At 42.9% G+C, this 25200-nt stretch overlaps 1 protein-coding gene across 1 annotated transcript in view; it reads left to right on the top strand.

Annotated features, from left to right (window-relative positions):
• The window catches only part of CTNNBL1 (catenin beta like 1), a 170092-nt gene that overhangs the window by 102880 nt on the left and 42012 nt on the right, over window positions 1-25200 (top strand). Inside the window, exon 11 of the mRNA XM_032605835.1 lies at window positions 4157-4338. Coding sequence (XP_032461726.1) covers window positions 4157-4338 — 182 coding nt within the window. The remainder of the gene's footprint in view (window positions 1-4156; window positions 4339-25200) is intronic.

Genomic DNA, 25200 nt, shown 5'->3' with positions numbered 1-25200 from the left:
AACTGAGGTCCTCAGAAGCATGAGCTGTGCCCCTCTCTACATCCTCAGCTTAATAACTGGCACCTATTAGATGCCTCATAAATATTATATTTGATGAAAGAGCAAAAAAATTATACTCAGAATGCATGTTCATTACAAAAGTATTTCTGTATAATAAAGAAGAATAAGCTAATTAAAGCAACAACGGAAACTTCCCACTCCTCACCTTCCCTTCTCATCAGAAGGCTCACCTGGGCAGAAGAGGGAGCAGTAGGTGACTCAGTCATTTCCCACAACCACCCATGTTATAGAGGCCAGCGTTCACATTGGTCCTGGCATGATCAACAACCTGATGAACCCAGCCAAGACTAAGATAAACTGCTTGTCCTCGAGTAGAATAAATATTTCAAATAAAGTCAACCCAAGAAAGGCCAAACAGCTATTGATTGCTAAAAGCCTGAACTTGAGCCCAGTGAGTATTCCAACGTTCACCTCCATCCAGCTTACCTGATCAATATGCAATTACTGCCCCCTTTAAACGTGTCTTACACTGCTTACCTGAAGAAGGGTTTTACTTTTAAGATCTTTTGTTTGTTGAATTTGCTTAGGCAGGGAAAAAAAGAGACTTGGCAAAACCAGCGTCATTTACCTTTAGCATTTCAAACAATTCTGTTATATGTGAAATGTTTGAATGTATGCTGCATGGTAACGGAAGGTGCCCTGTTACATGACTGTAATTCATTTCGAGAGGACTTTTTCTGAGTGACTAAACAGTAAGGATATTGTATTTCAGTTTCCTAATTTCTGTTCACATGGTTATCTGCCCTAGCCATAACCTTTGTAAATTTAAGTTTGTAGAGTAGGGTGCTCAAGTCCAGCTGCAGTGAAAACATATATATTATTTGTCTACTCTCCTTTTAGAATTTCATCTTGGTGCAAAAAATACCCTTCCTATTGAATTTAGAAATTTATTTACCCTGCTCCAGATATTTAAGATTTCATGTCTCACAAATATGCCTTTCTCACACCACTGCAGTTATCAGAACTCTGTCGTTTTCACTTACGCTCTTGTCATATTCTCTTACATATGCTTACTGACCCCAAGCTCTGTCACTCCAGTCCCTTCATCACACTACTGCCAGGTTAAGCTTTCTAAAATCTATCTGTGTAGAGTCCTCCTTTTCTTGAACATTTCATGGCTTCTCAATGTTAACAGCATGTAGCCCAGGTTCCCTGGCAGCACATCTAGGGCCTGTCATGACCTGTTCCTGCCCACCTCCCCTTAGTCATCTTCTTAGGCCCTGGTCTTTTTTTTTTTTTTTGCGGTACGCGGGCCTCTCACTGTTGTGGCCTCTCCCGTTGCGGACCACAAACTCCGGATGCGCAGGCTTAGCGGCCATGGCTCACGGGCCCATCCGCTCCGTGGCATGTGGGATCCTTCCGGACCGGGGCACGAACCCGTGTCCCCTGCATCGGCAGGCGGACTCTCAACCACTGTGCCACCAGGGAAGCCCAACCCCTGGTCATTGAGAGCTACTTCCAGTTCCCCCAAGTGGCATGTTCTTACAGGCCTCCTATACCTTTGCCCAGGTCGCTTACCCACCACTGCCACCAATGTCATGGCTCTCCCTTCTCTGCCTGACAAACACTCATATTTCAGACTCAGTTCAGATGTCACCTTTCATTTGACACCTTCACAGATTTCTCCTTGATAAAGTTAATTATCTCTACCTCTCACCTCCTTGGAGTTAAATTTTCATTGCTTTGGGCTTTTTTTTTTTTTTTTTTGCAGTACGCGGACTTCTCACTGTTGTGGCCTCTCCCGTTGCGGAGCACAGGCTCCGGACGCACAGGCTCAGCGGCCATGGGTCACGGGCCCAGCCGCTCCACGGCATGTGGGATCTTCCCAGACCGGGGCACGAACCCGTGTCCCCTGCATCAGCAGGTGGACTCTCAACCACTGCGCTACCAGGGAAGCCCCAGCTTTGGGCTTTTGAAATTATTTTTATTTACCTGTTCTTAAATTGGCTAAAGACAGGGAGCTTATAATTCCTAGCAGCTAGTGTAGTGCCTGCTGTATGGAGGCAAGTGCTTAGTAGAAGCCTTTTTTTTTTTTCTGTTAAACTCAGTAGTTGGGTTGAATGTCATTTGTGAGTATCTTGGATTGTTTTGATTGATTTGTTTATTCCCCATAGCAAGGGGAATAAAGTTAGGAATATTCACAATACATCCTTGATCTTTTGAGATTGGCACCAAGTAGGATGGCCAACTATCTCAGTTTGCCCAGGACTGAGGGGTTTCCCAGGATGTTGTACTTTCTTTTCAGTGCTAAAAATGGAACAGTCTCAGGTATACCAGCATGGTCTAGCACCAAAGGGCACTGTCAGCAAGCTTTTTATCTACTCTCCTTTCCTCCACTCACTGGGACCCAATCCTGGCTGGCTGTTCTGACCCAGGATAGCATGCTTTGTCATCATTAACACTTTAATACTGCATACAAAAATTAACTCAAAATAAATTAAAGATCCAAATGTAAGAACTAAAATAGTAAACTCTTAGAAGAAAACATAGGTGTAAATCTTCATGACACTGGGTTTGTCAGTGGTTTCCTTTTTTCTGACTGCACAACATGGCTTCCAGGATCTTAGTTCCCCAACCAGGGATTCAACCCAGGCCACTGCAGTGAAAGCACCAAGTCCTAACCACTGGACCACCAGGGAATTCCCTGGCAATGGTTTCTTAGCTATGACACCAAAAGCACAAACAGCAGAAGAAAAAAATAAGTTTTGTGCTTCAGAGGGCACTGTCAAGAAAGTGAAAAGATATCGCCTAGAATGGAAGAAAGTATTTACAAATCATTTACCTGTTAAGGGACTTGTATCCAGAATAAAGAACTCATACAACTCAATAATAAAGATAGTTAAGCTAATTTAAAAATGGGCAAAGTATCTGAATAGACATTTTTTCAAAGAGGATATACGAATGGCCAATAAGTACATGAAAAGGTGCTTGACATCATTAGTTATCAGGGAAATGCAAATTAAAACCAGAGTGAGATACCATTTCACACACACTAGGGTGGCTAGAACCAAAAAGTCAGATGATAAGTGTTGATAAAGATGTGGAGAAATCAGAATACTTATATGCTGCCAATGGGAATTTTAAATGATGTAGCCCCACTTTGGAAAGGTCTGATGGTTCCTCAACAGGTTTAAACATAGAGTACCATATTCCCTAGCAGTTTCACTCCTAGGTATACATATACCGAAGAGAAATGAAAACATATATCCATACAAAAACACGTGCATGAATGTTGATAGCAGCATTATTCATAATAGCCAAAAGGTAAAAACACCCCAAATGTCCATGATGGATGAATGGATAGATAAATGGTGACATTTCCATACAGTGGACTATTATTCAAGCATAGAAAAGAATGAACTACTGATACATGCTACAACATAGATGAACCTTGAAAACATTATACTAGGTGAAAGAAGTCAGTCACAAAAGGCTAAGTATTGTATGATACCATTTAAATTGAAAAGTCCAGAGTAGGCAAATCCATAGAGACAGAAAGTAGATCAGTGATTGTTTAGGGCTAGGATGGAATGGGGAAGGTAGAGGGATGGTAGCTTAAGGGTAGAGGATCTCTTGTCGGGGTGATGAAAATGTTCTATAGTTGACTATGGTGATGGTGGCACATATCTGTGAATATTCTAAAATTCATTGAATTGTACATTTTAAATGGGTGAGTTGTATGGTATGTGAATTATATCTTGATAAAGCTGTTAAAAAGAAAGAAAAAGGAAGAATAGGCGATCCATAATCCTACCACCTTGAACATGTTCGTATCTTGATCTGTTTCTTTCCAGTCTCTTTTAATGTATATATTTTACATAATTGAGATAATGCTTCATACAGAATTTTGAATATTATCTTTTGTGCTTATCATTCTGACTGTAAGAACTTGTTCATTCTACCACATACTCTCCTAATTGTTAACAAAGTGTGTAATATTCCATGTAGATATACTATAATGTAATAATTTTTTTTACTGGTGGACATTGTTTTGTTTTTATTTTTGTTTTTTCCGTTGTAATGAGTATTGCAGTAAATACACTTTCTTTTTTTTTTAAGACTACCACACACTCATGAAAACCTCTTCTGTTCCCAGAGAAAAGAAGATCTCCCGGAGCAGTGCCCTGAAAGTGCTGGACCATGCCATGATTGGACCCGAGGGCACAGACAATTGCCATAAGTTTGTTGATATTCTTGGCTTACGAACCATCTTTCCCCTTTTTATGAAATCTCCCAGGAAGATCAAGAAAGTGGGAACCACTGAGAAGGAGCATGAAGGTAGGGTTCACTGGAGAAGTCAGCCTAATGAAGATACATTAGGAGAAATGGGGGGCAATGAGAGCTACTTTGAAAAACTCTGTCATGCAGCTGAGGAGTTGACTCTTAAGCGCAAGTGTGCTACCTTTTTCTTTTTTATTTGCCTATTTTCTATGCATGGAAAAGCAACCCAGAGACCCCTGATCACTGATGGCCTTTGTTGCACTGGTTCTCTGCTTGTTTGAATCCTAGTGGTTCCATTCCCTTCTGGCCTGTGAATAAGTCTGTGTGTGAAGGTTTTGTTTTCTTCACTATAATTTGTAGCGAGGAGTCTCTCTGATGGAAGACCCTTTTGAAAAGAGTAATGAGGTGGCAACGCATGTCACCGCCAGAGTAGTGCTTTCATGTATTTCTGTATTAAAGTGTGATTCAGCCACCATTAGGAATTGCCGAAATAAACTATTTACAGCCCAGGTTCCCCTTTTTATGTTTCTCCTCCCTGATGGTGCATACTCCCAGCAAAATGCCATGAATTGCGGTGCTGTAAGCAGAGTAGTTACTGCTAGGCCATTCTCTTCCTGCTGTTGTCTAGTGGCCTGCTGCATCCCTCTCCCCAGTAAATAGCCGCAGTGCAACCTGGAAGGCCCTGGATTTATGAGCACTGACAGTTCTGTTGGAGGTTAACAGATACTTGCACCAGGGAATTTACGTGGTTGGGTGGTTATTTTAAAGTACGGGGAGGGTGCTAAGAGGGGGACGAGGAGGTGGTGTGTGTGAAGGACGAGGACCTGGGCTGATTGGCTGGCTAATTTGGCTGTCTTGTCAGAAGTTAACATCTGTCCCATGGTTTGATTTTTTTTCATCATGATTAGTAGAACGGCATAGGTATCTGCAGGATCTTTTGCATTCCTTACCCTCCTAGGTAAAAGTCTGGGAGTTCCTGTCTATCACTTCTCAAATTGACTTGACTTAGTCTGTACCAACTTGGAGTGGCTAAAGGTGAAGGTGATGCCTTCAGTGGTCACCTCCAGTGATATCTTCTCTGATGAAAGCAGCTCTCCAGAGACAGCAGGAAGTCTGGCAGGGGAAGAACTATGGACTAGAGATGTGAGAACATGTAGAGAGTTCAGTACACCTCAAAGCAGATACTGACCAAACACCAGCTCTGAGCATGTTAAGCCTACTGCTGATCTTTTTTCTTTCCTCAATGGAAATTCAGCAAAACGAGGCCATGGGAGAGGGAATGGGTGGTATTGGAGATCGAGGAGGTAAAATTTTGGAGACAGTCATTATTCATTGAAAACCTGCCACATTCCTAGTTCTGCTGCATTATATGCTATCTTAGTTGGGCCTTACCCATGAAGTGGTATCCTTGTTTTTTAAGATAAGGAAGTCAGCTAAGAAAGGAACCAAGCTGCGGTTCTACAGCTAAATAGCTGTGTGACTTTAGACCCTTTGCTTAACTTCTCTCAACTGCGTTTTCCTTCCTGCTCTGTAAGATGCGGAAACTAGACTAGTGAATTAGAAGCTCTGATATCTGTACCTTAAGATCCTGAGGCACAGGCCCTAGTTGTCAAGGCTTTGTCCTATAATCCAGGAAACTCCTTGAGGACTGTGGGTGGCTGACCTGCTGGGTTGTATTGAGAGGCTTGATGGTACATTTTGAGCATGCTTGAAGAAAGTGAAGGGAAACAGCCCTTAGCAGGCTCTTGCTCTGTGTGCATGGCGCTGAGAAGAGAAATGACAGATTCAGTGAGTAGCTGTTTTCCTTCTGAAAAATGTGCCTGGTGGCATGCTGGTAGCAGTACATTTGCTTTAGAGTACCCACATTAGGAATTTGATAACATTATATTAGTGAGGGCAGTGGATTGGGAAGACAGCTCCTGGAAGGCACGTTTGGACTGTAATGGCTGGTGAGGATGAGCTCTGCATCCTGAATACAGTGGCACCCAAAGAGTGACCCCCAAGGAGAAAACACAGCCCTGGCCTTTCTCCCACCCCTGCTCCTGCTCCTGCTCCTGGCCATGGTGGTGGGGTGAGGATGGAGGCAGGGCAAAGCAGGGGCACCTTGTGCAAGGTTTCTTTGTCCTGTCTTCTGGGTTGCTCTCCATGTGCTGACCTTACTGAAGGAAGTAGACCAGGTTTGTGTAGTAAGCTAGAGCACGGTAGCTCAGACCATCAGAAGTATTTGCAAACATGCCCAGCCCCAGGTTTCTACCATGCTCTTGCCTCCATCTGTAACAATTTTCTCTGACCTGTCTGCTTGCCTGCCTTATAGTCATCCTTCAAGTCCTTAGTGTTTGGGTTTTTTTTTTGCAGTACGTGGGCCTCTCACTGTTGTGGCCGCTCCCGTTGCGGAGCACAGGCTCCGGACGCACAGGCCCAGCGGCCATGGCTCACGGGCCCAGCCGCTCTGCGGCATGTGGGATCCTCCCGGACCGGGGCACGAACCCGTGTCCCCTGCACCGGCAGGTGGACTCTCAACCACTGCGCCACCAGGGAAGCCCTAGTACTTAGTTTTGATGTCACTTTCTCAGGGAAACATAACATGAGCTCCTAGGCTTGAATAGAACCTCCTATTAAGTGGACTCTTGGACCCAGGACTTTGACTTCATAGCCCTTAAGATTATAGAACCAATAGTCTTGTCACCTCTGCGTCCCAGGGCCTAGTCCCGTGCTTGGTATGGGGTGGATACACAGTGTATATTTACTGACTGCATGAATGGATAACTACTTCCCTAAAAGACTGCTCATTAAAGACAGACATGGATTTGGGGCTCTCCCCAGAACCTTGCAAGGTTGAGTCAATACAGTTGACAGTTGTTGGTCATACACCTGGGGTGACCAGCTTGTTTGGAAGCAAAACAAGTGGGTTCCTAGCCTTAAGTTTTTCCTTGTCTCATAGGCTTAATTTCCTTGTCTCATAGGCTTAATTTCCTTGTCTCATAGGCTTAATATGTCTCATCTGCCATAATTTTATGGCAGAACTCCTCCCCCCTCCTTTAGCGCTATGCCTTTAAGAGACATGTTATGGATGGAACTTCCTTATAGGTGAGGCCACCCTATGACAAGCTTCTTTTGGGAATCCAGCAACTCCTAATAAAGAACTATGGGCTGGGAATCAGCTTGCCCATCCAGAACCTCTGGAGGGCTGCCCTGTAAGCTTCCCTTTCTTGTCAGATTCAGGGGCTTGTCACATATCAGGGTTAAGTTCATCCTGGTCCAGTCTCAGCCCCTGTCATCTCTTAGAATCTTCCCCAAACTCCGATGGTAGCAATATAGCCTGGTGTGGTACAGAATGATCCACTGCTTGTCAACCACGTGATCTTGGGGTTAATTCTTAAACTCTCCGAGCCTTACTTGAGCCTTAGGTAAAATGCTAGATCTACCACATAGGGTGGTTGTGAGGGTCAGGTGAGGTGACAGATATTAACTTAGCACAGACTCTAGAATAGAGTAGGCACTTCAAGAAGTGTAAGTTCTCTCCTCTACTAAATCTGTCTCCAGTTCTGCCCACCCTGACCTTAGTCACATATACCCATTCTTCTAAGACGTCACTGGGAAGCCAGGCAAAGAGACTGCCTACACCTTGGGTGCGGGAGGATTGGGAGAGTGTGGGTTTTATTGGCCTGCGGTCTAATCGATCTAATCACTGAATGATTGCTGCATGAGAATGGGCAAACTCATTCTTGACGGGAATGTCAGGAGTCATGATATGCTAAATAGTGGAGCGGCATAAAAACAACATGTTCCTAAAGCCAAGAAAAGAGCTTTGAGAGAGGACAGTCTCTAGATTAAGCTGACTCTAGAGAGGAGGGAAGAAGCAGAAACCACCCTTATAACCTAGAATTGTGGGTAATGTAGTTCTTCTTTTGTGAGTTGGGGTGGAGAAGGAAAAGAATTAAAATTGAAATCCATTCAGTTTTGCATAATAAAACCTTCTGAAATAGATCAGGGGAGGCACTTAGCTTGGGGGATGGGTTGGAAGGAAAAAATTTGCCCTTGGGTGCAATAGCATGATTGGCTGCCTCCTTGGTTTTATAAAGAATAGCACAGTATATATTGTCTCCTTGGAATTAACTGCTTCAGAATATGAGGGAGGAAGAAAAGAGCTGGGATCCAGAAATGGCATTTGACCTTTACTTCTTGTCTCTTTTAAAAATTCTTATTAAAATAGGTCCAATTTTCCTTGTATTGCTTCATTAGGTAGGTGAGGTATTGAGTTTATAGCAGTTCTAGTTAATTGCACTGTTTCAGCATGATTCCCCTAGAGGCTATTATGAGCTTTAAGGGGGTGAGCTACCAAGCAGTGTGTAGGTGTGTGTGTGCATGCTAGGCATATGCACACATTTTACCTCATCAACAATGACAGCAGTTGATAACAGGTCACTGCTTTAAAGAATACTTTTCTGTCATCTGCAGACAATTGTAGATGATTCTCGTGGACTCCTCAAGTCAGGAGGTATACAGTTGCCTGGTGCTTCTTGGACTCCTAACAGTGAGGAATTGCAGACCAGAGCTCCCACCACCTACCAGGCTTAGGAGAGGGAAATAGCAAAACCTTTCCTGCAGTCAGAAAAGAAGGGAGTTTAGCCAACATAAGCAAAAAAGAAATATTTTTAATGTGTCCATGGTGGGCTGTGGTAATGACATGGCATCGTTTGGGGCCAACTTTTACTGGGGCTCCTACTATGTTCAAAATTTAACAGACCTAACATGTGACCCGAAAAAAACTGAATGCCTGTCCTGGGGGGAGCTGCTCTTTCCCAGTGTTCCAAATCTCCAGATCCTTTGCCTCAGCCTGTCCCTCAGGCATTCATTTTTGTCTGTCTGGATTGGCGGTGTCTTCCCCCAGTTCTTTTTTTTACTCCCCATACTCTCCTTGATCTCATCTACTACCTGTAGCTTTAACCTCTATCTCTTTGCCACTGATTCCCAACTCTTCAGCCTTGTCTCTCCTACAAGCTCTAATCAGCACAACTAATTAACCAGAAGACAACTGCACCAGATACTCAAATTCAGCTCATTCAAAACTTTCCTCATTCCTTCATCACCCAAGTCTCTTCTGCTTTTCCTGTCCTGGTAAATGGCACCCAAGGCAGAAATCAACACACCATGCTTAACTCTAATATTCCCCACATGCACAGGACAAGACTTGGGTTGGTGTCTTGGTTCTGCCATTTACTAGCTCTATAACTTTGGAAAAGTAGCTTAACCTCCCTGAGCCTGTATTTCCTCAATTGTAAATTTGGGATAATATTGGAATCTATTTCATAAGGCTGCTATGTGAGGATTAAGTGAAATAATACAGATCAAATGATTAGCATAGTGCCTGCTTCATTAATATTAGTGGCTGGGTTGAGGATAGGTTTCCCTTTTGTGTTCCTCTTCCTTCTACTTTATTGGTAGTTTTCGAAGTACCCACAGAAAAAAATCCTTTTTCTCCCTGGATCTGCCATTCATAGGGGTAGACCATAAACATGCCAGTCTTATGTGGAATGTAAGACAAAAACCTCTCCCAGAGAGGATGTACTAGGAATCCCCAGGTCCTCACTTCTCTACATCATGTAAACAGAGAATTCAAAGATTTCACCCCCTCCTTTTGTATTCCCCAAGCTTAAAAATCCCAAAGAGTTGGCTGTAGTGCTCAGAATAATGAACAAGTGAAGAGTAAATGGTACTTAATTTTAAGAGTAGCATTAAGCCATCTGCTACCAGGGACTTTATGTTAAACAAGGATGGAAATGTCTGGCTGTTGTTTTTTTTTTTTTTTTTTGCGGTACGCGGGCCTCTCACTGTTGTGGCCTCTCCCGTTGCGGAGCACAGACTCCAGACAAACAGGCTCAGCGGCCATGGCTCACGGGCCCAGCCGCTCCGCGGCATGTGGGATCTTCCCGGACCGGGGCACGAACCCGCATCCCCTGCATCGGCAGGCGGACTCTCAACCACTGCGCCACCAGGGAAGCCCTGGCTGTTGTTTTTTGTCGCTATCTGAAAACCTTATAACTGAATAGTTCCTGGATCAATTTCTTTTTTCTCCTTCCAGCTGCTTGTCTCATTCCTGACCTCAGATGACAAAATATAAGGATGCTGAAATAAGCAATGTGTTTGGACTTAGGGTTCCTCTCATCAGGCTTGAGGGGATGATTTTGAGTGTTACACATCTGGCTTGCTAACTGGTTCCAGTCATATAAGGATTAACCCACGGGCCTTTCCCAAGTAGAGCACAGCATAGTTTTTTGCCACTGAGGAAGACGGTGAAACAAAGGATGTATTTACCATCCTGGAAAACTGCTCTTTTCTTTTGTGGGAGGAGGTTAGTGGCCAACTCACATTTTATTGAGCATCTACGAGTATACTGAGGGCTTTACAGGTGTATATACTTTATGAATTAGGCATTTCTATCGTTTTTTTATAGATGAGTCTCAAAGAGTTTGTTAATTACCAAATACTTTCTAGCAAGTGAGTGACAAAAGCAGAATTTGAGCCTAGGTTTGCTTCTAAAGCTGCTTCTAACACCAGGGTGGCTCCAGCGGTCTTCTGGCTGGTGTCCAGAGGCAGCACAGGGTAGGGGGAGGAGGATTGTCTTTGTGGGAGACAAACCTGGCTTCAAATCCCAGCTCTACCCCCAAAATAGCTGGTGGCCTTAGACAAGTTATTCTTTCTGGACTTTGAATTCCTCTTCAATCAACAAGGCAGATAAAGCCTTTCTCAAATTGTTGTGTGAAGGATAACGATCATGAGCATCCTACATAGTCTCTAGCAAGTGGACATTTAATAAATGGTAAAATAGTTGCTGCATGTCAGCCTCCTTTCAAAAATAGTCATCCTTACCTCTCTCAGTTTTCATGTTTATGTGTAGGGAGCAAAATTCCTTGGCTTTCGTGGGTGTGAAGCCCAGTTGTGCACCAGGACTGCATATGTGGAGAGGCTGGGTCATAACAGGAGCTACCAAGAGATGGGACAGCCAGTTTATCATGATGGCCTACTAATCTGAACCCTCAGTTATAATCCTGATTGTGCTGGTCCTGTCAAAATTCATCACCTTGAGTGAGGTCCTATACCCTTCTATTTCAGTTTGATGCTCTTGCAGAGGGTCTGTTTCTATGGATAAGAGCCCTAAAGGTAGGTCAGTGAGGCTTCATTCATTCTTTCATTAAACAAACCACTGGCCCCTTCTTTGTGCCAGGCTTGGTGTTGTAGATGGAAGGTGAACAAGCTCACAGTGCAGCTAGGGAGACACGGAAACCTGTATTTATATTACAAGGTAAAGTGGTAGAAGAGAGCACGGAGCAGGGGCTCCTAATCTAACCTAGGTGGTGAGAGAACAGGTGGAGGTTAGAAACAACTCCACCTTAGAAATGTGGTTCTTGAGCCAAACCTTAAGTCTGAGTTAGCCACGTGAAGGAATATCAAGTGATAAAAGCAGCGTGTATAAAATAAAAGGTGGGAGGCACAGACCACAGTGAGCCTCAAACTAGTTGCCCCTCAGAACCATCTGGAAATTCGTTTAAAATGTAGCCTTCTGGGACATGTTCTCAGAGTTTCTGGTCCCACCAGTCTGCGTAATGCTGGTGGATATGTAGTTTTATTAAGCTTGCCGTGAGTACCCTCTGAGACCAGTCTGGCACCAGCCCTTGGTAAAAAGAGCATGGAGCCAGATTAGATTAGTTAAGCAGGAGCCAGACCTTGAAGGACCCTGCGGAGCTGTTGTGAGGATTGACTGAGTTAATAGATGTACAGTGCTTAGGGCAGTACCTGGCACGTGGTAAGCATTCATTAATGTTACTAGTTATTGCTGTTCTTACAGTTATTTTATTGTGTTATAGTAAAAAAGGACTCCCCCAAATTTTTATAGGTCATAGGTAGAGTACTAATTTCAATTATTTTGACTATTTCAGCTAATTTAGCACAAACTCAATTTTGATATTGAAGGCCTGGGTGGAAAGGATGAAGGAGAAACATCTATCACTGTTTTTCTTTTGCGTTTTTCATTTTTCCAGGTAGAAACTTAGTTCTTTAGTGGTAGCATTAGCTGAATTCTTGTTTTGGATATAGAGTTTTCCACTGTTACATTTATTATTTTGTCAATATAACTCTGTTAGTTTTCATTTATAATCTTGATTAAGTTTTATAGAAATAGTTTAGTGTGCAGTGTATCTCCTTTATAGAAGTAAAACAAATACCAGGAATGTTGAAGCAGCAGTTGAGAAATGGCCAAACCTTTTTAGGTTATTTCTGTAGCATTAGGTGGTGCCAAAATGAGGAAGTAACTTAGGGGCTAGGCAGTAATTAACTGGTTTATTACACTGGTTTATAATAACCTGGTTTATTAAAATTCAACACGTAATCTTTACTATGATATGCTTCCTAATGTTACCACTGGGGGCTTTTTTTTGTTGAGTACTCTGATAGGCAAAAACCTATCAGGTGAAAGCATTCATTATATCATTTCACCTAATCCTCACAAGAACCCTGTGAGCCATGGATTATTACCTACATTTTACAGGTGAGAACACTGAGGCATAAAGAAGTTGTCATTTTCCGAAGACACAGCTAGTGCATGGCCTTACTAGGATTTTAAGCTAAGATTTTTCCATGGTTTCTGAAAATTAAATCATATGCAGTACTCTTCTAATTCTTCTTTTAATCATAAATCAGTGTTGCTTAGTAGTAGTGGGCCTAATTTAAACTGCTTGGTGTCTTTTCCTGTTTGATTTCTTTTAAGTCATCAGTAGTCCTGCACCCAGTACTGTGTAAACTCTCTCAATTGCAAACATTTTGCCCTGCCACACTTTGTTCACCTCTTCTTGGCTTCCGACTTTAGGATGTATCTGTCCACTGATAGTCTACTCTCTTCTCGGTGGCCTCTCAGGCCTGAAGCTCAGCACTGCTTCAGCCTTCAATTTCTGTTCCTAAACATTCCCATCTGCTTACTTTGCAGTTGCCTGCCTTTAAACACTTCACTCAGCACTCTGGCCTATTTTCTCCCTCTGTTGGCCCCCTTGAGAATGAGACATGAATCCATAGTTTTCAACCCTCACTGATGAGTATCAGTTGAAGAGCTTTGACAGAATACCCATGCCTGGGCCCCACCTCCAGGAATTCTGAGCATCGGAACGCCAAAATCTGTATTTTTTAAAAGCTCCAGAGCCTGTTGCTCAGCTAGCGCTGAGACCCACTAGCCAGAATGCTCAGAGCATAAGCCTTGGTAAGCATACTTTTTACTTTCTCTCTGGGCCAAGAGAAGACTGTTGACATGGCGGGTCTTAGGGGAAACCTTGTTAAAAATATCTTTATTGCTTTTTCAGAGTGTGAATAATTAACCTAATGTAGAAAAGTCAAGCATTGTGGAAAAGAAGGGTGGGAAAGTTAAAATCGCCCCCAATCTCACCACCCAGAGTTAATGACTAGAAACATCGTGGACACTATCCATTCAAACATCTGTGTTATGGGTGGGGGTTGGATATATGTGCATATAATTTTGTATAAGTGGATCCATGGTGTATATGCTGTTTTGTAACCTGCTGTTTTTACTCAGTGTGTCTTGGGCATATTTGACAGGGATGAGTCTTTCAATACAATTAGGAAACTGGACTGTATATTTTTAGAAGGCAGGATAGATTTCAGGTTAAATGATTAGGTTGTAGAGGTGATAGCAGTTTGGAAAGGTAAGCTGTGCTTGGATGGTGATGTTGCCTCTTCCAAGTATTGTTACTGTGCTGGGACTTCAGGATGGCAAGGAAAGGAGGTGTGGACTGAAGGCTAATACGTCTGAGTTCACTTGGTTATAGCATAAGGGAAGTGAAGATGCCTTTCAAATTTTTTTTTAATGTGTGAATATTTTAATGTGTTAGACATGTTGGCATCTAACAGTAGATATAAGGTAGAAGGAGATAAACCGAAAATAAACCTGTATACATTTCACTGCTCATAAAGAATACAGTTACATGTGTGAGATATTGGTTAGTGTCCACCTTCCTGGACTTCTGTGATATTGGATGTGATTTTTATACACAGCAGCTTGCAGGTTGCTGGGGAAGTGCTCTGTGTATTTAATCATGTTGCAATCTTACTTGTTTGTTTCTCTTATGGTAAGAAAATGTCTTTGGCTTGCTTTTATAGTCAGATTGATTTTGCTTATGGGTGTCCAGATGCTGATAAAAAATATAATTAGCATGAGAAGGAGGTTGAAAAGATGTTGACTACTCTTCTGGTAGCCAAACAAAGGATCCCCAAACAAATGATTCTCAGGTATCAGGTTAAAGTGAAGCATCTCTTTTCTCTTTAAGATTCAGGTTTATTAAAGGATCTATGTGTTGAGCTGGGGAGGTCACCCTGGGGATGCGGTTGGAGAACCTTGCTGTAACCATCATGGGGTGATTTTCTGCAGCTGAGCACCTCTGTTTGCCAGTAGTAGCTTTAAATCCCTTAAGTAGCCTATTAGAAAGGAGCCCTGGGCTGGGTTCAGAAGGTTTGGATTTGTGTTTCTACCATAGGCTCTGTGACTTCGGTAAGTCATTTACTCTCTGAACCTCAGTTTCCCCACCCTTAAAGAGGGAGATAATAACATTTCACAGTGTGTGAGAATTGGATAAGATGGTGTATGGGGAAGTGTTTTTATATACTATAAGATTATGCACACGTACAATATGGTTGTGGTGTGTATTACATTCAGTGTTTTTCCCTTGTCTCTTCTACACTCCTTACATTTGTTTCCTTGTAACACTTTTCTTCCTTGTCTCTGGCTCCAAAGTAGAAAGCAAATGATGGTTAATTTGTTCCATATTTGCTGCAGGGTTACCATAAAATAAATTAAGCGTATCATTTTGATAATCACTAAAAACATGCCTACCACTTTCTTAAAAGTATCGATTACTAATAAGTCATGTCTCTGTTAAGTATGCCTGCTGGCTGGCAAACCCGTGGAATAACAGTGTTTGCTTTTCTCGTTAGCAGGCTGATTTTCCTGATGATGTGCCAGCCAGTCTGAGGTTACTGTTGACAATGATGGCTGTGGTGGTGTTTCACATTTACTATTTGCTGTGTTCCAATATATCCATGATGTCATTATCCCTAACATCAGCCCTTTGTGGAGTATCATTAGCCTGGTTTATTACTGAGGAAACAGCCCCCAAGAAGTTAAGCACTTTCTCAAATCGTGCACAGATTAAATTAATGTCTGCTAGAACCTAAAGCCTATGTTCTTGATCCTATGCTTTAGTCTCTTAAAGAGACAACTGAAAACCAGAGTTAAATGACTTTTAATCATCACCAAAGCAACCTTTAGTTATTTCTAGAACTAAAACAGGAAAATTTATAATACTTGCAAGGCAGGGCAGAAAAGCTCTAGTACCAAGTTTTTTTGTATTATGTAAGATGTGAATTTGGCGGGGGGGGCATATTTGTAATGTGGGATGTGAACATTTTTTATAACATCAACCTAAATTTTTGAAATAATGAATCTTGTTATAAAGTTTTTTCTATATGTCTTATATTAAGTTAGATGTGTTTTTCTAAGCTGTAAGCTTGGCATAGTTCTTAATAGTGTAGGGGGAAAAGCTTATAGAACATGCAGACTGGAGTTCAAATCCCAGCTTATACCAGTTGTGTAACTAAATTAGGTGTTCTGAGACTCAGTTTCCAACGTGAAGGTGAGGGTGGTTTCCGCATACCAACAAATAGTTCTTGAACACCAGCAGGCTGTCTTAGAATTCAGTACAATTCTGACATTATAGACCTGGAAGAAGGAGCATTTTCCACAGGTTGAGGGCTCAGTCCTACAACTGCCCCACTCCCACTCCTTTTGGACACCATTCGCAAGTCCAGGTTGTTATCAGTACTTCTGATCAATTAATTGGTTATAAACCAGAAGTTTCCAAGACCTGCGCCTTGGGTTCTGTGCAGCTCACAGAACTCAGAGAAACATTTTACTTATCAGTATATTATAAAAAGATATAATTCAGGAACAGCCAAATGTAAGATATGAATAGGGCAAGGCATGGGGATAGGGTGCAGAACCTCCATGCCCGCCCTGTAGGCACGCCGCTCTCCCAGCACCTCGATAGCTCTCCACACCCCATCCTTTTGGGGTTTTTATGGAGCCTTCATTACATAGGCGTGATTGATTAAATCATTGGCCATTAGTGATTGATTCAATCTCTAGCCCCTCTCCCCTCCCAGATCTGGGGTTGGGACTGAAAGTTGCAATCCTCCAATCACTCTAATCTCTTGGTTGGCTCTCCTAGCAACATAACATTAACATAACAAGAGACACCGTTGTAGCTTTCATCACTTAGAAAATTCCAAGGGTTTTAGGAACTCTTTGCCAGAAATGGGGACAAGGACCAAATATAATAGTTCTTATTATAAATCACAGCATCACATTTGGCACATTAGTTAACTTCATTGATCTCGGATATACTGCATCTACAACAGTGCTTCTCAGTGTTTATACTGCCGACAGATTATCTGGGGATCTTTTAAAAACACAATCTGCTCCAGTAGGTCTAGGGTGAGGCCTGAAGTTGTGTGTTGATAACCAGCCCCCAGGTGGTGCCGCTGCTGCTGGTCCTCTGACCACACTGAGTAGCAGGGATCTATAAAACTGACAGGGGCAGGGTGAAGGGACAAAGGAAGTGATTAAATAGTTAATCCCACTAGGGGACTGTAAGTAGAGAAAAACTATAGGAGACCCCTTGATCACTCAAGAAATCAGGTTTGCTTACGCACAAAACCAAGCAGGCTTGCTTAGCAACAAAACCGTGCAACAGAAGCGTGAGACATGCCCCGAAACAATAAAACAGTGGTGGAAGGAGACCCACATCCTGCCCAGTGAGCTCAGTAAGTTATCTGTCTCTCAGATTCATTGTGGCATGTAGTAGGTGCTTAGCAAATGTTAGCCCTCTTCCCTTCTCCTTCCGACATGGCATTTATTTAAGAAGTACTTCTGGAAATGTGTATTCAGCATGTCTTATCTCTGTCAAAGTTCCAGGCTACAGAAGACATTTTGCAAGTAGTCAATTCAAGATTAAGCTTTAAAATGAAAGGTGCCCGCATCTGAGCATAGCTTGATGACTTAGGAGGTCATCTTGAGGTGTTTGCCCAGAACTAGGAGTCATTTAGGAAGTCTGTGAAAACCTTTGTAAGGTGGCCTTTCAAAGGAATCCCCGACTGACGTCTTCCATGAGTTCATTCACTCTAAAGTTTTCTTCAGCCATTATTTGTTGAATACCTAATGGTGCCAGAAAGGAAAAGTGCCTTTCTGATTATTACCGTACTTATTCGTGTCACGCTGGAGAATAAAATCTCTGTTTTCCAATCCCTGTGCCAACATATGTCCTACTATCTTACACACAGTTTCCAGGAGCTACCAGGGTGAGGTCTGAGGCTTCCCAGGAGCAGGAAGACTTTCTGTAGTCCTCGTGGGGGTGTCTCACTGAGCAGGGAAAAGCACGAAGCCAGGCTGAGGGGAGTTCTGGGATACCACTGCCAGCAGGGACAGTGATGATGAAGCAGGCTGGGAAATTCTTTCCTTGGGAGTGCATCTTGGATTCCACAGTGGTAAACAAGTAGGATTTGTTTCAGAGAAATTACTTTGAAGTCAGTTTTTTCCAGAAACCATCTGCTTTGTATAAAGCAAGGGGCATTGACATTCAATTTATAGCTATGTTCAAAATGGGCTCCCTGCTTATTTTTTACAGCTCAGTTTTCTAAGAAGTACCCCAAAATTTGGGTGCTAGTAAATTTAGTTTACCACTAAAAAGGCAGATTTGGGGCAGTGGAGAGAAAACTGGTCAGATCAGTCTCTGGCTCGTACTAGCTCTGAGAACTTGGATAAAACATATAACCTCTCTGGGCCTTACTTTTTCTCATCTGTAAAATGGGGAGAATAATTCACTCCAAGTGTGGTCATGAACATAAAATGAGAAAGAGTATGTGAAGCACCTAGCACAGTAAGCTGGCATGTAGCACTAATAAATGGTTATTTTCCTCTTAAGAAAGACCCATTGGGGAGTTCCCTTGTGGCCTAGTGGTTAGGACTTCGGGTTTCACTGCCATGGGCCCGGGTTCAGTCCCTGGTTCGGGAACTGAGATCCCACAAGCTGAGCAGGCAAAAAAGAAGAAAGAGAGAGAGAGAAAGGAAGGAAGGGAGGGGAAGAAGGAAGAAAGGAAGGAAGGAAGGGAGGGAAGAAGGGAGGAAGACCCGTCGGGAAAGGCACGTAAATCTCTCAGACCCTTAGTTCTTTATTTGTACAACTGTAAAATGGTTGCACTGAGTATATGGAAAAATCAGCTTGTGAGAAAATGATGATGGCAAAGTACTCCATATATCTGCCAATTGTTGATTATATCTTGTTCGTAAAACACAATATGGACTCTGTCTTCCCAGATGCCGTGTGTTTTTTAGGATTAGCCAGGTTCCTTTATCTCCTCCCTATTATGAGTCTAATACGTGTTAGAATATGTTCCTGAAGCAACTTCGCACAGATGACGGCGTGTTTTCCCGGTAGTTTTTGTGTGTGCAAGATTATAGAATGGTTTAGTTCGTTAGCCTCACGATGGAAATGAAAGAACTGTGTTAGTGCAGCACTGAAATTCCCTCTGTACTTTCACTGCTGTATTACTGGCTGATGGAAAAAGGGTTAAGAAGTCAGCCTTCAAGAAAATGAACATAAGGCCGCCTTGGGTCTGCGAGCAGGTTTTTCTGGTTTCTGTGGAAATCAGCGAAGCCCTGGAGTCTGGAGGAAGAGTGTGTGGAGGCCAACAGTTGGTGAGGCTGCAGCAGCTTAAAAGAGGACTTTACTGCTAAATGTGGGAAGAATAGGAGGAGGAGCGGTGGCTGTTTGAAGAGTGCAAAGGCAGGACTGGTGAATAAGATGAAAGTCATGCAGAGGTAGGTTTAGATCATTCCCTGAAGGCCCTGGAAACAGGTTTTTCTTTCTTTCTTTTTTGTTCCCCCTAAACTGAATTTCTGATCTGAAGCAGGCATCCAGGGATGGCTTTCAGAGGAGTGTGAAAATACCTCCCTTGCTTTGGGGCTGTGATGATCAGCTCTCCTGAGCCAAGGCAGGTTGATGCTTGGAAAGTGGGAAATTGGAATAGCGAAGAAATCACTGAGGAAGGGGAGAATGTGGGAGAATTCTGGCACTTGGGTTTAACCTCAAGTATATCCAAATCCATGTTATGACAGGGTTCTGCTGTGCTTTCCTAACCTTTTAGGCTTATTTGAGAATACAGTAAGCTAACCATTGAAAAGGACTCTTTAAAAAAATAAAAGCCACATTACAAATACTCATAGTGATCGTCTCATTTTAGGATCTAAAGATTTTTTAATGTTTTTTGTAGGGCGTGGGTGGGGAGAGGAGTGGTAACTGTATAATTTACCTTTTTAAACCTGAAAGAGCGTCTAGGCCACAGAGTCAGCTTAATTTAGATGAAATACTCCTAAGTGATGTGCTAAAGGAAAGTAAACTCTAACCAGCCACACCTGACATTCAGGTGGCTTCATCAAGGGGGCTTACGAAAGGACTCAGGCTGGTGAGTCGGAAACCACACATCTGAGCCGTCTCGTACCAGTTCTTCAGGATACGGCTGCTGGGTGTGAGTGCTGCTTATGTGAGTGTTGCTGGGAATGCAGAGAGGAAGCAAAGGTGCTGAAACTCCAGGCGTGCACTTCTGCCATTACGAGGATGAGGGTTAATTTTTTTAATTAAAAAAAAAAAAAAGTTGTATCAGTCCTTCCAGCCAGGTTCTCCAGAATATAATGGAAAAGTGTCCTGAGGAGATCCTTCAAGACAGATGAAAAGAGGGGAATGTACCTTTCACCAGCAGTTACTCCTGGTTCTAGGATTTTCCCCACTGGGTTGTGCGGCTGGTTCCAAAACTGAGTGAGACTGCACACTCAGCTTTCTTGGGGTAAATACCTGACTCTCAGGATGCAGTCTGTCTTTGGACTTCCTGGAAAAGAACTTACTGAATTAGTATATCAGTTAGGAATTGCAGTTGGTTGCTAGTAACAGAGACTCGAAATCACAGTGGTTTAAACAAAATAGAACACATTGAGGGTTATTTCTGTCTCATGTAAAGTCAGCTCAGAGGTCAGCAGGACTGGACTGGCACTTTCACAGTGTCAGCCCGAGCCCGGCTTCCTTCTGTCATTCTCTTCCTTATCACAGGGCCAGGGATGTTTGCTTGCTTGTTAATGCGCCCCAGGCACCTATAAAATGCCTGGCTTCCATTTTCAGGATTGCCTCATGGTCTTAGATGGTTCCTAGAGTTTTAGTTACTATGTCTACATTCTAATCCACAGAAGAGCAAAAGGGAAGGGAGCAGGGCAGAAGGGGTCATGGCCGTTCCTGGAAGTCCCAAATACCAGTTCATCTTAAGTCTTGACCCAAAGTTAGTCACACAGTCATACCTAGCTATAAGGGAAGTGGTGGTTTGTTTGTTATTGTTTGTTTTTTTAAGCTGGGCATATTACCAAGTAAATATAGGTTCTATTAGTAAGAAATAAGAAGAGAAATTGGGTAGGTAGCTGGCAGTCTCTACCAGTCAGGATGCTGCCACTTGGTATAGAACACCTTTCTTGTGCAGAGCTTGTCTAGGCCATCTCAGAGTGGTACTCCCCAGAACCAGTATCATTCCCCAATCCACACTGCCTCTGCTGGAGTGATAGGGTTGGTTTCACTGACAAAGCATCTTGTAGGAGCCATAGAAAACTACATATTGGAATCATTTTCCAAGGAGACAGTTGCGTACGCACATGGCAGACACTTAGAGTTCCATGGACCTCTCCTTCAGCCCATCTAAGATATGGGCCTTCCCTGATATATGAACATTAGACTTTTAGGGAACTTCATGCTTTCAGCTCAAGCCCTGAGTTGGGAGAATTAGATGCCACATCCCTCCGTCTTTGTTTTTGTTTTTGTTTTTGTTTCACTCTGAGTTCTTGGAGAATAATTGTGTAGCAGAAAGAAGCATTTCTTGGGCATACATATCCCTTTCTTGCTGTAAGGCCCATTTTCCCACAGATTCAAATCCGTAAATTAGTTAAGCTAGCACTTAAACACTTTCTTAAATCCATAGTGCTACTGGAACTCTGAAAGGAAGGAAAGAAATCCCATGGGGAAGTGGAACTAAATTTTTAAAAAGCAACACCTGTCATACTGCTTTGTAGCCAGTAGATGCTTAGACACTTTGTAGAATCTCACTGCAACGGAAAAATGAGAATACTGAATTAATTTTGGCTGTATTTCAGGTTAAATGGGTTTCAGTGGGCCTGTTTCAATGGAAAATGCATTCAAAATTGCAAACAACAAACATACTAAAAACTACTTTTTGGAAAAATGGCCTTCAGGAGTCTCATCATTTATATTCCAAGTTCACACCTCACTTACCACACTGTTTAGTTAGGATGTCAAATTCAGTATTAGTTGAATCTCTGGCACAAGGCTAGACACTGAGGTGTGTCAGTGAATAAGATGGACCATGCCTTGGAGGAGCTTACCATCTGTTGGGGAGGTTCACATAGCAAAAGCAGTTTCAGTACTGCGTCATCAGTACTCATAGGGCCAGCAGTGTAGGAGAGTTTATGGGAGCTCCCCACAGCCTTCCAGGCGTCAGGTATTTTGAAAACTTTTATCAAATGAAACTATCTCATGATTTTATTTGTATTACTACTGAGGCTGAATGCTTTTTTGATATGCTTATTGGGTATTTTTTAACTCTTGAGGAAAATAATCAAGTTTTATTATAGTGGAACTAATGAGGTTACTTCCTAATTAGCTGTGAAACCCTGGGAGGCAAATTTCTTTTCCTAGCTGAGTCTCTAGTCTCTTATCTGTAAAATGGGGAGGATAATAAACATGGTTCAAAGGATTGTTGTGAGAATTAAATAAAGTAATACATGCAGAGCACACATAGGCACATAATAGGTTTACAATAAATTTTGCCTCTTTATGTCCCCAGTCTCTAGCCCAGTGCCTGCCAGGGTTCAGTAAATGTTTGTGAAGAATAGGAATATATGTATTTTGTGTATGTGTTAAAAGGGACTATATATAGATGCTTAACACAGATCCATCTGTCTTGAAAAGAGTGTTTGACTTGCATCAATATTCAACTGGAGTGGCTGAGTGCACATGCATGACTCTTCTTCGGTTACCACATCCCCCGCTAGGCAGATGTCCATTATAATGAAACGTAAAAAGGGAAAAAATAATAATAAAGGGAGAGCAGTGTGATGTTATGGCTTTATTTGACAGGGCCTCCTGCTGCTTCAGCTGCGGTGCCAGGCATGGAACAGATTAATCTGTATTCCAACACACCAGTGCTGAAGTCAAGATCGATCTAATTAGGGTATTTTAAACATCCTGTTTGCATCTAGAGTCTTACCAGAAAGCAGGATGTCTCTCCATCTGGGGGAGCTCAGGGGGAGGTGGGCAGCAAGGTTCAGCAATACAACAGAGATGGCTTTCATTTTAGAAATGAGGGAAGATCACTTCTGTGTGATTTCATTAAAACAAAAGAGCTAATGGCCTTAAACAAAGGCAGCTCTTCAGCATGGCCTTGAATTTTAAAGTGGCCCTGCAAGATCTTGCCATGACATGGGCTGCTGGTTGAAGTACAGGGACCATTTCCATCCCGAGAATAGAACTCTGGCTGACCCATATCTTTCTTAACCATTTGGGCTGCTGGAAGGAGGTGCAGGCTCTGAAGCTGGGTGGGCAGATCAGCCCTGAATTCATTCCCCAATGAGCCATGCTGGGCCAGTATTTAAATGCCAGGCCATTGGGGTGTTGGTTAGGGTCCACTCTCCATAGTCCAGCATGTACATTTATCCATTATCTGCACCCCTCCCCCACCTTTCCAACCTAATCACCTTTTGTCCCCCTTCCCTCCCACCACACTGGTCTCCTCCCAGTTCATTGCCTGTACCCTGTACGTTTCAACTCAATGCCTTTGCTGCACGCTTGTCCATCTGTTTGGAATACTGTTGTTCCCGTTGCCCCTTCTCCTGCCGAGGCTCTTCTCTTACCTGCTTCTGTTCTTCAAGGCTCCGTTCAAGTGCCATCTTGCCTACCAGCCTTCCCAGACATCCTCACTGGAAGAGTATTTGCCTCATTAGTAGTTTCTGCCCCTTCCCCATTCACTATCACTTTCTGTCAAGTAATTTTAGACATAGTATACCTCAGTCACCTAGCGGGCAGGATTGTCTCATTGTCTCAGTCCCCAAACACTGTATCTTATATGTTGTAGGATTCTATCTTATGAATAAATGAATAAATCAGTGTCAGTTCCTGTCCCAAAGATAGTCCTGTGGCCCAGCTCAGCTGGTTAATGCCTCCTTTTCCTTTCTGGTAAATATAATCTTCCCCTGCCTCATGGGACCAAAACTCCAACAGAGATGCAAGTGGGACACCTCTGAAATCCAGAGGCACAGAAGGATGAGGAAGTCACATTTGGGGATTATTACTGTGTACCTTGTCACCTTCTTCCCTCTGTTCCCTACCTCCACCCCAGTCCTCACCTTGGGAGACTTGCTAATATAAATAGTAGTCCATTTGTCCCAGGATTGGAGAATGTGGTCCAAATATGTGCTTCAAGAATTAAGTGTGCTCCTAGAACCCAAAATTCTAGCTTCTGTCTACCAGCTTTGCCATAGAAAACTTGGGGTTGTGAGCTCACAGACGTTTACTTGCCAGTGTAACACCTCCAGCCCTGCCCATAAGATGATGAGGATGAGCTTCTCTAGAGTGGACCATCTTCTTTCATCTCTACGGTCCCAGTACTTAGTACATTGCCTGGCACACAGTAGGTACTCAGAAGTTTGAGTAAAGGAATGGCTGGTGTATGTACCACTTGGTGCCCTGTAATTACTTGTCCTGTGGTTACAAAACTCATAAAGGAGAGTGTCTTTTTCATTTCCTCTGCAGATCATGTGTTGTGTTTTCAGTTCTTGCAGCAAGATCAAAAGGCAAGGACCATCTCTGCTTAGATGTGCTGTGTCCTTCAGCTTACTGATAAATAGCCACTGCCCACCTCAGGGCTGTTTGCAGGTCTCCCAGAATCTTGTATTATTTGGCTTTATAGGCAACCACACATAAGGTCTTTATTTTAATTTATTGTGGGATTAAAGAGTCTGAGTGAAGTTGGCCTTGTTCCATTTTAGAGTTAGAACAAATCTCGAGTTGTAGAAAATAGCCCTACCAGCTGAGAAAGTCAAGCCATCTAAGTTCCTATTTATCTCAGCAGGGGCTAGTTAGAATAGCCCAGGCCGACTGAAACATGTTCAGTTGCCAACATGTGATCAGGATGCAGTACGGAAGGAGTGAGGTGGCGATCTCTGGCAGGTGCCTCAGTGAGAGAATCTCTTGTGATGCTCTTTTTCAATGCAGCAGATCTCAAACTAATGTCTGTTGAGTGCCTGCTGTGTACATATCTCATTTGATACAATGGATTTAATAGATAGAAGGGACAGCCGCGTTTTACAAATAAGAGAACTGAGGCTCAGAGATTAAACAGTATGCCAGTGGTTTAGCTTAACCAGCTAGCGAGTGTCAGAGGCAAGATTTGAATCCAAGCCTGTCTGATCCTGAAGCCCCACATAATTAATTAATTCACTTGGCGTTTCTGGAGGAGGTCCCTGGAGTTAGTCCTCTCAGTGTACCTCTCAGCAGTAGGACACTGATAGGCCTAGTTGTTTATAGGCCCGTCTGGATGAATAACTCTCCTCACAGGGAGAGGTGACGTTAGCCTATTGGGGTTTGGACCATACTTCTTTAAGGATGAGGATGGGAAATGCACTTCCATCTCATTCTTTACAAAAGTGGCACATACTGCAGGAGGCTGGTTAGAGTGATTGCCACAGTCTGGTTGTGCCAT

Source organism: Phocoena sinus, chromosome 15, assembly GCF_008692025.1.
Source record: "Phocoena sinus isolate mPhoSin1 chromosome 15, mPhoSin1.pri, whole genome shotgun sequence".
Classification (NCBI taxonomy): domain Eukaryota; kingdom Metazoa; phylum Chordata; class Mammalia; order Artiodactyla; family Phocoenidae; genus Phocoena; species Phocoena sinus.
Note: the sequence above shows the minus strand (reverse complement) of the source record. Positions and strands in the feature narration are given on the sequence as shown.